The 18405-nt window shown below is 39.4% G+C and overlaps 1 protein-coding gene across 2 annotated transcripts in view; it reads right to left on the reverse strand.

The window, feature by feature from the left end:
• Positions 1-8843: 8843 nt before the first annotated feature.
• Positions 8844-18405, reverse strand: part of RRAGD (Ras related GTP binding D) — a 49292-nt gene continuing 39730 nt past the window's right edge. The window contains exons 8-9 of one of the 2 annotated variants that reach the window (XM_064288959.1): positions 16663-16814; positions 8844-15611 (exon numbers count right to left, since the gene is read on the reverse strand). In XM_064288959.1, the coding sequence (XP_064145029.1) occupies positions 16663-16814 (152 nt within the window). In that variant the 3' untranslated portion in view covers positions 8844-15611. Of the gene's footprint in view, positions 16815-18405 lie in introns of both variants that reach the window. The other variant, XM_064288960.1, reaches the window with a different exon arrangement.

Here is an 18405-nt window from a genome sequence, read left to right on the forward strand (position 1 = left end):
GCAGCCCCGGCCCTACCCGCTGCCGCCTGGGTCCCGGACCCCAGGGCCTTAAGAGTTCGGAGGAGCTCTGGACTCGGTCTGCAAAGCTGCTCCGCAGCCGGGCTGCGGGCGAGCTGGACTGCGGTGCCTGTGAAGTGCTTTATTTTTAGATCCATTCGCTGTTTGGGGCAACAAGTAACCAATGATAAGGAAATTGAGTACTGTGTCAATTTTATAACAAAATACTGTTTCATATAATGTGATTCGGTCCGAGTTACTGTTTTAGGTATTGTGAGGGATTAAAAAATAAAATAAAATCTGTCAAAAACGAAACTAAAGGAATTACATTGAATTTGGGGAAAGCATACAAATATGAAAGCCTAAACAAACATCAAAGGACACACTTCATTTCTCTTCATCTGAGAGAGAGGACTATCTGGGTTCAGGTTTTAAAGGAGGAGGAAGGACCAGGAAAAGAGGGATAAAAAAAAAGTCTTAGTTTGATTTGGTTTCAAAACCATTGAGCCATTATTAAAATTAGGAATCTAAACCAATAGTGAATGGTGTGCTTGGTATCTCAACTGCACTAGCAGCCCTTTGTAAAGAGAGTGAAATTGGGGAAAAGAAGTAAAGGATATCTAAAATAAATTAAGTGGTATCTTTTAAATAATTCCATGTTGCTTTCTGAAAAGTAAAGTGATAATCTGATTGACCAAGATGTGCAAACAAACCCAAATCCGGATGTGCTGCTTCAACTATGGGTCACTTGTTAGTCCTGGGAGTGTGGTTAGTTGGTCCATTCCAAGATATACCTTGCTCTGGGCCTCTCCACCCCATCTTAAAGATAGTACAATTTATAAACAGTATGAAGCTTTCGTTAAAAAGATGCTTAACACCTTAGCTTTGTTGTTGTTAGGTGCCCTCGAGCTAGTTTCGATTCATAACGACCTTGTGTACAACAGAAGAAAACACTGGCCAGTCCTGAGCCATCCTCACAATTGTTTCTGTGTCTGAGCGTATTGTTGTAGCTAGTGTGGATTCATCTCATTGAGGGTCTTCCTCTTTTTTACTGACCCTCTACTTTAGAAAGTATAATGTCCTCCAGGGACTGATCCCTCCTGATAACATGTCCAAAGTACACGAGATGGGAACCTAGGACAGAAATGGGGAGACTGCTGACACATGGAAAATTAATTTGCTCTGTAAACCTTCACCAAATGTACAATAAAAAAATAAATACATGATACGAAGTCTCTCCATCCTTACTTCTAAGGGGCATTTGGGCTTTTATATCTTCCAAGACAGATTTGTTCCTCCTTCTGGCAGTCCATGGTATGTCCAGTGTTTGCCAGTAGCATAATTCAAAGGCATCAATGGTTCTTTGTTCCTTCTTTATTCTTCTTAATTCCTTATTCATTGCCCAGATTTCACGTGTATATGAGGCGATTGAAAATACCACGGCTTGGGTCAGGCGGACCTTAGTACTCAAAGTGACCTCTTTGCTTTTGAATACTTTATAGGGGTCTTTTGCAGATTTGCCCAATATAATATTTCTTGACTGTTGCTTTTCCAATGCAGTATTTCTTGACACCTGCTTCCATGGGCATTGATTGTGGATCCAAGTAACATGAAATCCTTGACAACTTCAATCTTTTCTGCGTTTATCATGATATTGCTTACTGGTCCAGTTGTAAGGATTTTTGTTTTCTTTATGTTGAGCTGTAATCCATACTGAATTGAAGGCTGTAGTCTTTGATCTTCATCAGTAAGTGCTTCAAGTCTACTTCGCTTTCAACAAGCAAGGCTGTGTCATCTGCATATCAGAGGTTGTTAATGAGTCTTCCTCCAATCCTGATGCCTGTTCTTCATATAGTCCAGCTTCTAGGATTATTTGCTCAGCATACAGATTGAATACCTATGGTGAAAGGATGCAACCCTGAGGCACACCCTTCCTGATTTTAAACCACACAGTATCCCATTGTTTTGTTCAAACAACTGCCTCTTGATCTAGGTACCCAAAACCAAACCTGTTGCCGTCAAGTCAACTCCAACTCAGTGATCCTATGGGGTTTCCAAGGCTATAAATCTTTACAGAAGCAGACTGCGACATCTTTCTCCTGGCATACATAATACAAGCAATGTTATTAAACTGATTTTACCCTTAATTTCTTCTTTTCAAAATCTGACCCTCTTATCAAAATATTTTTTTATATTTATTCATTCATTCTGTGTTGAATTTTCAGACTGTCAAGTGACAACCTCTTGTGCTATGTTCCTGCAAAACCCCCGGCTTATTTCTCCTGGGTTCAAAATTGGCCTTAAAATAGACAGGACTGTGAAGAGGGTATTATCCCTATTTGACAGCTGATAAACTGAGGGCTCTGGAAGCACTAGAGGCCCTTCTGTTAATCAGTCTCCAAGCCCATCGATCATCCCAGGACACAACTGTCCTCTGCGGCTGTCCTTTACTTCCTCTCAGGAGGTACCTGGATGTTTTGCTTTGCTTTTTAGAAGCCAACACCACCTATTCTGCTCCTTGGGGTTTTTCTCCCCGTAAGACGCTGGTAGCAATTACTGCCTGTCCTTCCTTGATTAAAAACATCAAAAAAAAAAAAAAAAAATTCTGATAACTTAGTTTTTATAGACACACGTAAAAATTTTATTACTATTTTGCTAGAAAGGCAGAGGCCTCTAGCAAGCCAATTTAAGTGTTTCTAGGAAGAGATGTTTATGGAGAAAAAGAACGGTTAGATAGAGTAATTCTATTTAAAGGTCACTAGATTCTTGAACATTACCCATCTGTCAGTTTGTGGTACTGTGGTGGCTTGCGTGTTGCTATGATACTGGAAGGTATGCCTCCAGTATTTCACATACCAGCAGGGTCACCCAGGGTGGACTGCTTTCAGCTGAGCTTCCAGACTAAGACAGACTAGGAAAAAAGAACTTCCAATCTACTTCTGAAAATTAGCCAGTGAAAACCCTGTGGATTACAGCAGGATACTGTCCAATATAGTGCTGGAAGATGACCCCAAATAGACCAACAATCATGAAGATGGCACAGGACCAAGCAATATTCTGTTCTGTCATACGTAAGGTTGCCGTGAGTGGGAGCCAACCTGATGGCAACTAACAACAGATCCTTGACTAACAGCTGGGTGGCAAGGGAACTAGTTTTCTGAGAACATTTAAGTTTCTCCAAAAATTGCTATTATTGTAAATATTTATTTCTCCCTAGAAGGAGCCTATAAAATATATCAGGCAAAAGGCTCTATTCCAGATCAAGTTTGGGATAACTTTGCCTTTATATTTGGTGGTCCTAAAGAAAACCACTTGTCATTTTAAGAGATTTTCCTTAAAGCAGACTCAGGAAATTACAAAAATGACAAAAGATGAAGTTTTAAATGTTTGAGAATCTTAAAAATGTCTTGGAACCACAATCTTTGACCTGTATCTCCTCTTTTCCTTAGATAGTAACCAGAAGACCTTTGAAGAGCAGGTCCCTTCCCCACCACCACTTGTATCCTGGAGCAAGGCAAGGACAGGCTTTGTATTAGACACTTAATATACATCAACTCATTTATTCTTCCCAACAGCCCCAGGAAGGGCACAGATTATCTATACCCATTTTACAGACAAAGACAATTGAGGTCTCAGAGAAATCAAGATATTTGCCTAAATTCTCACAGTTTTTTCGACTGCATACATTACAAATTCTTATTTTTCTAGCATATTTCTTAAGTGTATTAATGAAAGGAAATTTTTGTAGATTTCATTTATTTCTTGAATACAAAGATTCTTTAAGTTTCAAGAACACTTAGCTAGAAAGTGGAGGAATCCTGATGTAAGACCAGGTCTTTTGACTGAAATCCAAGTTGTTTTTGCTGCACCAAGAAAAGAATCAAGTGGCCTTACATCACGCAAGGTAATTTTTCTACCACTTGAAGAGGGATATGCTTCTTAGAACCTGAATGCTATTCCTGGTCCAAACACTTGAAGAGATTTATTCTTCAGCATTTAAAACTTCCCTCATGGGTTTGGTTTTTGTTTTTTAAAATGATTTTTTTCTTGATCATAAAGGCAAAATGTGATTGTTGTTCAATATTTGGAATATAAATAAAATGCAAATCTCCCATAATCTTACTGCTCAGAATATGATTAACGCTTTTTGTGTATTTACCTTGTATTTACTTATAAAGCATAGGTATTTTAACAGAGTTGACATACCATTGTATATGTTTTTGTGCTAAAAACATCTGCCACTAGCTAACTGTTTTGCAAGTAGCAGTGCTATTATCACTTAGGCTGATAGTATGAATTGGCTAATTTTACATCAAAGTCTTCCTAGAGTAAAATTAAAAAAGAAAAACACCTCGGGAAGCCATATGTGAACTTTATTGTAAACATTTTATTAATTACTTTTAATATTTGATAATACTTTATTTTCCAGAAAAAAAACAAACTCACCTGCCATAGTTTTTCCTATTGTTTGTCCCTCAGAATCTCCCCTTTGAGATAGTTAATAAGAAACATGGGGCTAATCTTCCTATGTGGAAAAAGCCAGTATTAATGTAATAGAGATGCTGGTTACATCGCTACCAGGAGCTAATGTTTAAACTCTGGTTCCCTAAACACAAATGTCAGACAGGAAGGAGCAACCCACCTTACTGCATTGCAGGTCTAATAGTTTTGCTTCCGCCTGCCATCTGGTGGCCAGCCGAGAAATCCAGCCAAGAAAATGCCTCTTCGGGTTTTTCTTCTTCCTGTCTACTGGTATGTTCAAGATGACTGTCTTACCTGCTCATTCTGTTTTAATCCTAAAAATCACTTCTCCAATACTATATTCCAGAAGAAAATATTATTTCAGCAATATTTTTAACATCTTGAGAACAATCAAACAATCCTACACTGCTTCCCATTAAAATCCAATTTACATACTACTATGAAAACATTCTGCATCCCACTTTGAAATGTGGCGTCTGGGGTCTTAAATGCTAACAAGCGGCCATCTAAGAAGCATCAATTGGTCTCAACCCACCTGGATCAAAGGAGAATGAAGAACACCAAGGTCACACGATAACTATGAGCCCAAGAGACAGAAAGGGCCACATGAACCAGAGACTTACATCATCCTGAGACCAGAAGAACTAGATGGTGCCCGGCCACAACCGATGACTGCCCTGACAGGGAGCACAACAGAGAATCCCTGAGGGAGCAGGAGATCAGTGGGATGCGGACCCCAAATTCTCATAAAAAGACCAGACTTAATGGTCTGACTGAGACTAGAGGAATCCCGGTGGTCATGGTCCCCAAACCTTCTGTTGGCCCAGGACAGGAACCATTCCCGAAGGCTACTCATCAGACATGGAAGGGACTGGACAATGGGTTGGAGAAAGATGCTGATTAAGAGTGAGCTACTTGTATCAGGTGGGCACTTGAGATTGTGTTGGCATCTCCTGTCTGGAGGGGAGATGGGAGGGTAGAGAGGGTTAGAAACTGGCAAAATTGTCACGAAAGGAGAGACTGGAAGGGCTGACTCATTAGGGGGAGAGTAAGTGGGAGTATGGAGTAAGGTGTGTATAAGCTTATATGTGACAGACTGACTTGGTTTGTAAACGTTCACTTAAAGCTCAATAAAAATTATTTTAAAAAATCCAATTTACAGTGATAAGCAATCTTGAATGATAAGCAAGTCATTCAAGTGTATATATGGGAAACCCATTGGAATCCTTAGACTTCTAGTTTAGTAGGTTCCTGCTACCTGATGACTTGTACTGCATCATTCATTCTCTTTGAAAAATATTTTTTTATGAATCATCAAGAAGCCATTTTCTAAGTACAGTAGTAAAAGGTTGTTTGCAACAGTATTAAAATGATTTTTACTGTAGTTTTCCTAAGTTTTTGCTTGCCGATTGAATTTGCTGCCATAGTTTTGAATAGTCTGACATCTCCTCAAAAATTACAGCTCATGGTTCTCAGGATGAGGAACAACAAGAAAATCCTGCTTAGTTTGTGCTTTTGCTTCATTTGCATGGATTGCATTTCTTTTTTTTCCCTATGATTTAAAGGTGTTTTTTAAAATTAGTAATTAAAATCATGCCACTCATCTTCCTTAGTCTTCTTAAGATGAATTTAGGAGTTTCACAAAAGTTATTTCATTTTCTAAATTTAGCCGTGAAAGAAACACCTGCAACTTAGAAAAGCTGTTATTCACGGGTTAAAAGACAGGTTTACTTCACGATGTGTCAGCAGACAGCTGTCTCCCTCCCTCCTCCTGAGTCCTCTCCTAAAGGTTCTTTCCCGCACAGCCCCTCTGCCTATGCCTTCTTCCTGTGTCCTCATGTCCTGTCACCCCCAGGTTTCATTCTCTGGGCCCCCTTGGGCCACCTATTCATAAATTAAACGTGCTCATCTACAGACTAGCCTGAATAGCTGAGAATTCTGCTCCCCACTTTGAGAGCAGGTTTAGTTTCAATTCCTTGGGAAAATGCAAAATGACAAAAAAAAAAAAAAAAAAATACTATGAATTCAGTAAAACTTTTGAACAAATTTGTATTTTATTCATCATTATAGCATCCACAAACTTTCAAAAAAATAATAGTTCATAGATATGTGAAACATTCTTCAGTCTACAGACAATGCTCAGTGCACATATGAATTACGGAACTTCTGATAGTGAGTCTGCAGCCAGGGGGCATTTCAGTATCGTCAATGTCTTTAAAACAATCATAAACCCTATGCGGCTCCCCACTAAAATCCAACTTACAATCAGAGGCAAACTTTGAAGGATAACCAAGTCATTAACTTCTGAAAGCAGTCCTACACTTTCCTATAAGTTATTCTTTTAGCACAAAATAAACAAAAGATGGAGATATGCCACAGTTAACTTGCCTTCTAGCATCTCGTGAGAAAACAGCTGGGCCCGTTTGACTTCTCTAGGGAGTTGAAGTTGGGGTTAGGGGCAGAAGTTCTTGCATGGAGATATCTATTATATATGTCAGAATAGAAGGCAAATTTTTTCCAAAAACATTATTCCTCAGAAAAGAGAGGTGCCTTAAATTTTCGTCTTTACAAAGTCCTTTTGAACAAAACACTCTTCAGGAAAACATGTCTTTGAAAGGCCTCAAGCAATGGCAGTTTTCTATCTTACAAAGGTCATCTGACAAAATGGCAGGGTGGGGGGAGGCAAAGACTTATTATTCCTGGGAATATGCTGAAGAACAACTATTAGAGCTCATTATTAGTAGTCTTTTAAAATATCATTTAAAAGAGAAATACAAGTAGTAGTTATCTGTGGAGATTGTGAATACGCAGGGGGAAAAAAACTGCCCTAATGTTTAACAGGAAACCTGGTGGCGTGGTGGTTAAGAGCTGAAGCTGCTAACCAAAGGGTCGGCAGTTCAAATCCGCCAGGCGCTCCTTGGAAACCCTATGGGGCAGTTCTACTCTGTTCTATAGGGTCGCTATGAGTCGGAATTGACTGTCGACAGCACTGGGTTAATGTTTAACAAACGAAGCCTTGGTGGTTTAGCAGTAAATTCTTGCCTTCCACGGAAGACAGCCTTTTCAATTCCCCAGGCAGTGCACCTCATTCACAGCCACCACCCTTATGTTGGTGAAAGCTGGAGTGTTGCTGTGATGCAGAACAGGTTTCAGCGGAGCTTCCAGACTAAAACTGATTAGAAGAAAGGCTTGAGGACCTACTTCTGCAAATCAGCCAATGAAAACTTTATGAATCACAACAGTCCTATCCACAAACGATCACAGGGATGGTTTAGGCAGCGTGAGCTGGAGGTCAACTCCAGGGCTGCTAACAACAAAGTTTAACAAATTGTTCTTGAGACTCCAGTCAAAGCTCCACTGACAGCCTTCTGCTTGGTTTAAAGCATGTTAAATAACTAGGAGTGAACTGTTAGATGACTCAAAATGTTGTTCCGGGATGACAGAGAGTCTGCTATGTTTACAGTGATGATAAAGCCCTGCACATGAAGAGTCTGAATAAAACTGAGGGGGGGGGTAGCAATTTTTCTAAGTTAATACCATTTTCTGTGATATTAAATGAGTCTCTTAATTAATAAAGAAATGGCTTAAATAGATTAATTTACACCCATAGAAGTTTACACTTAGAGATTAAATAATGGAGGTTTAAAAATCTACATCGTCAAGTTAGAAAAAGAAACTAATGCTTGTGTCAGAAGCTAATACATACACATACATGTGGAAGGGTGGGGGGAGTTAAGAAAGCTCCCCCAGGCAAACCCAATCCTGATCCTCTCCCTAGCAACCCCACCTCCTTTAACCACTGCAGATCGATGTTTACCAAACTGTAAGAGCTGCCTACTGTACTTACTTAGATACCCAGACCTCTCTACAGACATTCTGATTCAAGAAAACCAGGGTAGGGATGCGAATCTGCGTTTTTAGTACAAGCCTCAGATGATTCTTTAAGACTAGGTCACTTAGGAGTATACTGGCCTAAAGCATTAACTGAAACTGTGTTATGTGAATTGGGCACCTTTGTGTATCATAAATCTTAGTTCCTTTCCCACCGAGAATCTCCCCAGTCAGCCTCTTCCCTGCTGCCCTGCTTTCCAGGAAGGGGAAGTGAAGGCCTGAATTACCAAGGCCACCTTTTAAGAGGTCTGGAAGAAATCTGGATTTAGTTGAGGAAGGCAGAGCACTTACAGGAGTTAGTTTTCCCCCAGGTCTACAGAGAGAGAGAGAGTTGAGCATTAGCCTTAGGGACTTGGGCAGTCATGGAAAAAAAATTAAAAAAGCAGGAGGCAAACAGAAGTGGCGTAGGAATGGAGTATCTCCACAAAGGTAGCGAGGGTTAGCATATAAATGGCTGAGGATTAAATTGCTCCCCTCTAGTTTTTTTTTTTTTTTAGTTAGCCATTCAGAAGGGCCTTAGTTTTTTGACTCCTGGCATTGGGAACCCTGGTGGTGTACTGGTTAAGAGCTACTGCTGCTACACAAAATGTCAGCAGTTCGAGTCTACCAGGCGCTCCTTAGAAACTCTATGGTACAGTTCTACTCTGTTCTATAGGGTCACTATGAGTCGGAAACAACTCAATGGCAATGGGTTTAGTTTGGTTTTTGGTTTGGCATTGGGGAATGGGAATGATTCCCTCCTTCCAGCAGTTTTATTTGAAAAGACTGAGGAAGCAGGGTGTTCAAGGCCCCCTGCAGCTGCAGTTAGGACCCTGCTCTATACTGAGTATAGCTGTTTGATTCCAGGGAAGAGCCTCGTCCAGTTGGTTCCTTGGGGGTGTCAAAATAGCAAAAAAGGCAAACTCAAGGATGGTTGATATTGGATAAGACCAATGTCACCTGAATTAACAAAGGACCTCAAAAGAGTCAGATGTGTGTACGCATGAGTCGCTAAACTCTACATAAAGTCAGTTATCATACAGAAGTCAAGGATAGAGTTAATAGTAAAAGATGATCCTCTCAGATGGCAAACCCTCCTGTCCTCACCCCTAAAACAATCCAGTCTCCAAAACCATGCGAGGGATGGCAGTGAAAAGTAAAACTGCTCCATTAAACAGCAAAAAGCCCCGATTAAATGAGAGAAAAATTCAAGAACTTATTCAGAATTTCCCTTATGTTTGTGAAAACCTTAAATATTAACAGAGAGAAGTAAAATATTTTAGGCTGGGAAGAAAATCCTTCTCAGGTATCTCTGATATGGCTGGTGGTTCACGCTAGCAGTTCTTTCCAAACTGTAGGTTGTGACCCATCAGTGGATTGTGAGATCTTTTAAAAAATGGAAATGAAATAGAAAATACTAGAATGCATTGGCTGTAGAAAGGATATTATTTTATGAGACTTCTTTTTCAGTAGTATTTGTGAGTGTGATAGTTTGCAATGTGAATGTATTTCTTATTGTGGCTCACAACAATAAAAACTTTAAAATGGATTTCATCACAGGCTTTAACGGGAACATGGCAACTCCTACAGGTGTCCCAAGGCAATGTTAAACATACCATTCAAACACTGCTTTGGGTATAAGAGCTCACATGGATGGTTTGCCTTTTAAGGGGGTTTATTTCTTCAGGTTTGACTACTAAGGACCAGATTTCATCTCAGCTTTAACTGATAAATCATTTATTGAAACTAAAAACAGTCTACAAAGCAAGACTATTGGGACTAGTCTTAAAAACTTTTATTTTAGATTTTTTTTTTTTAATCTTAAAATTGAATTTCTGGGGGGAAGAATAACAGGATAGAATTTTGAAGTATCTTTAAAATTATGATACCAAAAATCCAAACCCATTGCTGTCCAGTCAATTCCAACTCTTAGTGACCCTACAGGACAGGGTAGAACTGCTCCACAGGGTTTCCAGGGCTGTAAACTTTACAGGAGCAGACTGCCATATCTTCCTCCTCTGGAGCAGCTGGTGGGTTCGAACCACCGACCTTTAGGTTAGCAGCCAAGCGCTTAACCACTGCTCCACCAAGGCTCCTTCATAGGGACCACTAAAGCCTGTATTTATTTTCACTTTAGCATGACTGTCACAGAAAACTGTAAACATACTGATGGGACAACCGAAATAAGATCACTGCCCGAACTTCGCTTGAATTTCTGACAAAAGTAGATCTTCTTGACGGCCTGTTAGGCCAAATTTTGGATATTTAAAAATATCATCCTGCCTTTCAAAATTCTAAATGATCTGAAAAACTCTTAGGCCTACGTTCTACTGTTAGGTCCTTCTCATATCATCTACTGTTTCTCACGCTAACATATAAAAAGAACATAAATATCCACCTTAGGCAACACTCATAGTTCCCTGCTACAAACAGATTAAAAAGAGGAGAAATAGTAAAATAAACTCTTTATTAAATCTAATTCTGGAAATGATATTGAGTTCATATATGTATTAAGTTAGAAAAGCATGAACATTAAAATAACACTTAAAACTTTATGCTTTTAAGATAATTCATCTCTTTTCTCAGTTATAAGGAAAGGCACTACTTCAATAAACATTTCTACTTTCACAGCCTAGTTACAGTTTAAATTAATAATATTAAATATAGCATATGGTCTGCTATTAGTTGAACAAAACAACTTCTCAGGTGCTGTTATTGCTATCCATGGTCTCTGCTGGAGTCTGGTAAGTCCTAACCAACTGCAGTTGTAAAAATGGACACCTACAACGGATTATCTAAAGTAGTTCATTTTCTATTATTTTTTAGATATTAAAATCCTTCCATCTCCAGTATCTGCCAGTATTTAGCCATTTTACTAAAATAAGCATAGTGTCTGGCATATAGTAAGCACCCTAAGTACATTTGTTGAATGAAAGAAAATTATAATTTCCCTCTGAAAATGAATGACAAAGAAAGGGATTAAAACACATGGTTCCTTTTATTATTTGCCATACATTGTATGGGCTTGTGTGTCCAGCTTTGATGAGGAAAGATGATGCAAAGCTAGAGAGGTAGGTGAGGACCAGGGAGCCAGGTCCTTTATTAATTAAAGAGTGTGGACTGATGTCTAAGAATGATGGAGAGCTACTACTGGAGGGTGTTAACGGTGAGAGGGTCAGAATTGTGGTAGTTTACAAGGGTCCCTCCGGGTGGGTCTTGTGTGGGTGGGTCTTGTGTGGGTGGGTCTTGTGTGGGACGGATGTGTGGATGAATGGATGGGGCGGAGGGGCAGTGGTCAAGAGGCTATTGTGATGCAAATGAGAGGAGACAGTGGTCTAACCCAGGATAGTGGCAGAGAAGATGGAAAGAAGTGAACAGATTTAACAGACGTTTGTAAGACTAACTCAAAAAAAAAACATTCCCGTAGAGTCAATTCCAACTCATAGCGACCCTATAGGACAGAAAAGAACTGCCCCATAGAGTTTCCAAGGCTGTAATCTTTACAGAAGCAGATTGCCACATCTTTCTCCCATGGAACAGCTGGCGGGTTTGAACCGACAACCTCTCAGTTAGCAGCTGAGTGCTTAACCACTGTGCGACCAGACTCTTCTTTGTAAGACTAAAAAAAAAACCAAACCCTAAGACTAAGCTGTAAGAAATGGGTGATTGCAGGAGGTGAGCAAGAGGAAAGAGTCAAGAATGAGGTCCAAGTTTCTGGCAGGGGCACCTGGAAGGACAGTCATGCCATCATAGAAGCAGCAACAGATTTAGCGAGAAGGAAGCCAAGTGCAATTCTGAACACGTTAGATTTGAGGATCTTCCTGTAGAACATTCCAGCAAAAGTAAATTTAAATATAGGTCTGAAGCTCTGGAAAGGATTAAGACTAAAGCGCTTTTTTGAATCTTAATCCAGATTAATGTTTTGTTTTCCATAAATTATTGTTACACAAATTAAAAACTCAAGGAAAAAGGATGAAAGCAGTTAAGATGATTTTCTCATCGCCTGATATACTATCACCTCTTTAAATACCAAATGGCTGTAAAAGGTATTTAAATTTTTCCTCTGATATTTAAACACTCTCTGTGGCTATTATTGCTTGGTATTAGAGTTATACTTAATGGATTAGGAAGAAAAAAAGCGTAATCTTTGTTGACTTTCTTCTCTGTGTGAAATACATTTAGAAGACTGCTCCTGTTGGTTCTACAAACATGCAAGGGAGTACACATAAAAATAGGTATTTATTTTTAAATATCCAGCACACAAGCCTTACTAAGCCCACGTAGCAGTAAATCCTAAACTCTAAGTCTTGTCACATTTGCAAAAGGAAGGCATTTATGAAGACATTTGGTGAGGCCTCTGAAACGAATGTGGTTGAGAATGTGCATGCTGGAGTCAGGCTCTTTGCCTTGCCTCTTACAGCTGTATGATCTTGGTCAAGTCATGTCATCTCTTTGGCCTCAGTTACCTCATCTGTAAAATAAGCATAATAGTACCTACCTCTCGGGTTTATGAGGATTAGCTATGTCACAGCACTTAGGAGCAGTGCCTGGCATATTGTATGCACTCAATCAGTATTATCTATACTTATTTAAAGATTCTGTTAAAGACAACTCAATATCACTACTGATTAAATATCTTGGAATAATTATTTCAGATCAGGTTTTCCAATCAGAAACAGAATTTCATATTTAAGATATAACATCTGATGCTAGCTAGCCCTCTCTGAGGACTCTTACCCAACCAAAACCAAACCCACTGCCATCAAGTCGATCCCAACACATAGTGACCCTGTAGGACACAGCAGAACTGCCCTACTGTAAATCTTTAGGGACACACACTGCTACGTCTTTTTCCTGTGGAGCGACTTTCGGTTAGCAGTCAACTACTTAGCCACTGTGCCACCAAGGCTCCTTTGAAAACTCTTAGAGGTCCTATATTTATATAAAGTCATTATAGAATAGAATCTCACTAAGCAAAGGAAAGAATGATAGGCGGACTGTTAGGAAAAAAATTTCCAGATGGCTAGGGATTATGATCACAGCAGAAAGAATCAATACCTGAAGTTAACTGAAATAACAGTTAATTATTTTATAGTCCTAAAAGGCATGTCTCCATCAAAAATATGGAGAGATAAAAGGATTTTAAAGTAATAAAAAGTGGAAATTCAATTCAAATAGTGATCTATCCTCATTTTCATGAAATGAGAGCTGGTTAATCTGGGCAAACAAATTTTACCGGATGGCCCCAACAGGTCCAATGAAGCAGTGGTATACGTGCCTGGTAAATAACCTCACAAACATGAAAAGCCATATTTCCTTTTCACTGAAGAGACCATTCTGCTCCCAGGAAGCTTAACGTGACTATGTGTAAAATAAAATGGAAACCTTACCAAACCATGAACGTGTGATACATGCTTTTAAACTGACGTTTAACAATTTTTAAAGCAATGGTTTAAAAACGCTTACAAATGATGTACTGCTTAAAGTAAAACAAAATACTATATTGATCACAAATTATATCCAGTCCATACACGCTGAACACATACTGTACTTTAATAATCAAGACAGTTCAGCTGTTTTTCTATAGTATGTTTCAGAGTTAGCATATAACCTGTGTGTAACACTATTGCTATGATTTTAATCATTTTATACTTAAGAGCCCAAAATATGTTTGCAAAATAACATTTTCTGTGTATGTCAACCAGTGTTTTTTTTTTTCAGAAACACTCCACCCAGGTCATACATAGTAATCCGTATTGGTGAAAACAACCAGAGATGACAAACAGAATCTCACCTCTACACAGAAGTTCCAATTGGCTCAAAAGGCAAAGGGCTGCCCCGCTCTACAAAGGTGCAGGTCAAGTTCTTGACCTTTGAAAGTGAATTCCAGTGTAGTCACTATAGCCGTGTATTTGAGCTTTGTACTTACAGTATTAGATTTGAGACATAACTGAAGCCACACACTGCAGTAAGCTAACTCCCATATCAAAAATTAAATGCAAAAGGACTTGAAGAGATTTTGTAATCCCAGTAGCACAGACTGGAAAAACTGAATACTGTACTTAGATGTAACTCTTACATCTCCCTTCAATTAAGTGGTCATGGCCACACTTTACAGATTTGAGACAGTAATTTATATTAATGTGATTAATCAACAAGTGTACTTACTACCATGAACTTGGGCCCAAAGCCATAGGATTATTTTCGCCTTTCCCCCAAAGAATCATTTGCTCTTGAAGTAATAGGCTTTTAAGGCACATTTTAACAAAAATCCATCATATACCCAGCTTAAAAATGGAAGCTCCACCTGGTTACAATAATACATATACCTAAGTAATGTGTGGTTTATCAGATAGGCAAGTGTCTCTATCTTGAGGTTAAATTCACATTAGAAAACTGATTCTTTACTCGCTTTTCTTATTCAAAGAGAAATATTCTGTAAAAAATATTAGAGAATTAGATTTATAAGAATAACCCATACGTGTCAGGCCTGTGGGCAAGGGTCCAACAGGGTATAGCTCTGGAAGTGAGGGAAAGAGCTTCCCTGGAGCCCTGGGTTCCTATGTACCCAGGTTCCTCAGTAGGAATCATGAGGAAGGGAGTTAGGGTGCCTTACTGATTTTTAGAAATCTCCTCCCAAAAACGCACAGACCCTTGAGAGGCTCAAACCTTAAACCCCAATCGGTTACCATCTCAAACTTCAGTTACCAGCTTGGAAGGAATAGGACTTGAAGAGAGGGAAGAGAGAAGATGGAAAGAAGCCACAGATGTGAGAGTTTCAGGGCAAGTTGCTTTAGGGACTTCACACCCTTTGCTAGGACCAGCTTTGATGACCCAGGAGGCTCTGCTTAAAAAGAAAAACTTTCCAGTGCCCCACAAGCATGCCTTAGGGCACTGACCTTTGGGATGAATAGAGAATTATCTACTTGGAATGGTTTGAGGCTGGGAAGGATTTAAGAGTCTTTTAATTTCCTGCTAGTCTAAAGTAAATATAAATGAAAGAATTTCATAGAAACAAATACACAGCTAATTGTAATGCCTCCTCTGGCCATCCTTTCCCCGCGGATGATTAGGAATTTTCAGAACGGCTCTTCAGCCTTACGGAGTGAGCTGGTGGCCAGCTGAGTTCTAGTCCAATCATAAGGTAGGAATGGGCGACGTCCACAAGGCACACTATTGCAGACGACAAAGAGACTCAGAGGTGACAAATGTGCCCAGCAGGATTCCATTCCGTAGTGGAGATCTGAGACCAGCTCTGCTCACTGTGGTCAAGAAGCAGTAACAAATGGGCCCTAAACATTTTAAATGTATAACAAGAGGCCCCTTTCACAAGGGCTGGAAATACAAATATGTATATACACACTATGTATATATATAAATATATATATTTTAGTCTACACTTGCCAATCACCTACATTCATGAAACTTTTTGACCTCTGATGTTACTTCAGTTCCAGGTGGCAGGTAAAGAAAAGCCTCCAGAACCCCTGCATTTTAGCGACTGGCTTATTTCTCTCCAGTGGTTGGCACCATGTTGGAAATCTGGTCCCAGAGGTTCTAAAGAACAGTAGTACAGCACAAAGAACTAACCTCTTTGTATAAAGTGACTATAGAGATGTGTGTTGAGGTAAAGAGCTTCGTAAAAATCGAGTAGGGGAGCACTGCCACGGCTATAGAAATTTCTATATAAGTTTGGTGCTAATATTATTCTACAAAACTCGTGTTTACACCCATTACAAACAGAGGACAGTTCTTATTGCTACTGGAGCCTGCTGCCCCAATCTGTTCCAGCTCCACTGAAAAATGAGTTTTCTCAATAATTGGTAGCAAATATTCCCAAATTTATAAAAAAAAGTCATTGCCAATGCATCACTTTTTGATTAATTTTTGATTGCCATATGTATATGGACTCCAGTATGCATGTCCTTTACACCAAGTACAGAAAAAAGCTTAGAAAAGTAGTTTTATCAAAGTTCAGTTCAATGAGAAAAAAACATGAAAAAGTGCAAAATAGATACAGTTCCTGGCAGTTCTCATATGTGATTTTTCTTACTACCGACCAGAAAAGTTTACATTTGTGTAATAAAATTACAGTGGATTTCACTTCATTGTTAATATACAAGTTTTTGCTTCAAAGTGCTTACAGGTACTTTATTTAAAAAAGAGATCAAGTAGGTTGCAGGAATTTTTTTTTTTTAAACAACAAATCTATGTCACGTGTCCCAGTCTCTTTTGTCCCCTTCTTTTAGTGCAACCCGGTACAGCGGCCTCACCAAAAAGATCTGATTTCAAAAGATGTTCCTGGAACCTCACCTACAGCAGCACTCGAGGAGTCCCATTCGGGGTGGCTCCTTTTTTCTTCTGCAGCCGATTCTGAGCCTTTCGAGATTTCACCACTTTCATTCTCACCTCAAAGACTTCATGGATGGCCTTCCGGAAGCAGTGAAAATTATAGTCAATAAGCCCTGGAGAAGAGAACAAAAATATCCACAAACGTCAAGTAGAAATAATTTCCATTTCTGAATTTTTCCATCACCCTTAACAGAAGCTCAGTGTCCCTAAGCAGTGACTCTCTTTTTACCTCTCCCTCCAGCCCCTGATGACCACTAATAAACTTTGGTCTCTGTATATTTGCTTATTTATATATTTCATCTAGGTGGGATGGTACAATATTTAAAAATGGGTACTGGTGATGATTGTACAATATAATGAACATAATGTCACTGAATTGTACATGTAAGAGATGTTGACATGGCACATGTTTTTGTTATATATGTATATAAATCCATTGGCGTTGAGTTGATTTCAACTCCCAGGACCCTACAAAAAAAAAAAAAAACTCCGATCTTTTCATGTCTGACATGGCCAGGACAAGCCAGTAGGGGGCGGTAAAGGTGCAGTCGTAACACAAGGCCCACAGATCTCCAGAAAGTATGGAGCTGGACTTCAGGAATTGTAGTCTTACCTTCCAGAATTAAGGATTCCTTAAAACTGAGAGGAGCCCTGGTTGTTAAGAGCTATGGCTGCTAACAAAAAGCTCAGCAGTTGGAATCCACCAGCTACTCCTTGGAAACCCTTTGGGGCAGTTCTACTCTGTCCTATAGGGTCGCTATGAGTCCAAATCGACTCGGCGGCAACGGGTTTTTTTTTGGGGGGGGAGGGGTTTACAATTAAGATATATTTTTAATTAAAAAAACTTTTTCCCTAGAAAAGGTGTTATTAAGTTGACTCCGAATGAAGGTAGACCCTGAGTTACAGTGTGGCTGAGATCTCAAAGTCACACTATCAATCAAATATTTCAAGCCACGGTCTTAAGCTCTGAGGAAAGCAAAGGTGAATAAAAAAAAGAGTCAGCTCCGATCTCAGGAATTAAAAGTACTAATGACAGTCGCAGCTTCTCAATTTTAAATGGAGAAATAGCAGAGGAGAAATCTTTATGTGTCCGCAGAAATAATTTAGTGGTACAAAAACAGAGTAAAAGGTCATCCAAGGTCTTGAGGAAGTACATTACAACACAATGCACTTTCCTCCTTACCGTTAACCGGTCTAAGAGTTGAGAGCAAACGTTGTATTTACACCACTTAGGATAAGGTGGTTGGTTCTATTTACCATCTTTAAACTTTTTAAAATAACCAAGCTATTTTCCCACAGCCTGACAATTATTTCCATCCAGTCAGGTGATGCTTTCAGAGCCCCAACCAAAGATAGAATTGGGAATCCAGCCAAGGAAGTGAAATTCTTCAAATCAGTCATACAACTGCAAATACACTGGGGTAGGGGGTTGGGGGAGGAAGAGACACCATCTCAGCTTCCAGGAGCAGGAAAACCTAGGAGGGTGGGGGGTGGAGCCTCTGTGCTTCTGAAGTGACAGTGAGCCACAAGAGCAGTACTTTAGGAGGCTATTTCCTCAAGAAAAGCCTAATGAGTCAATAAAGATGAAAAATAACAAAAATAAACAAGGAGCAAAGAAATAATTTTATTTAGTAAGAATGTGGCCATCATATGTGACAACAACCTCAAAATCCTCTGCTTACATATGCAATAAACTGGCCTAGG

This window comes from Loxodonta africana, chromosome 1 (genome assembly GCF_030014295.1).
Source record: "Loxodonta africana isolate mLoxAfr1 chromosome 1, mLoxAfr1.hap2, whole genome shotgun sequence".
NCBI classification, from domain to species: Eukaryota; Metazoa; Chordata; class Mammalia; order Proboscidea; family Elephantidae; genus Loxodonta; species Loxodonta africana.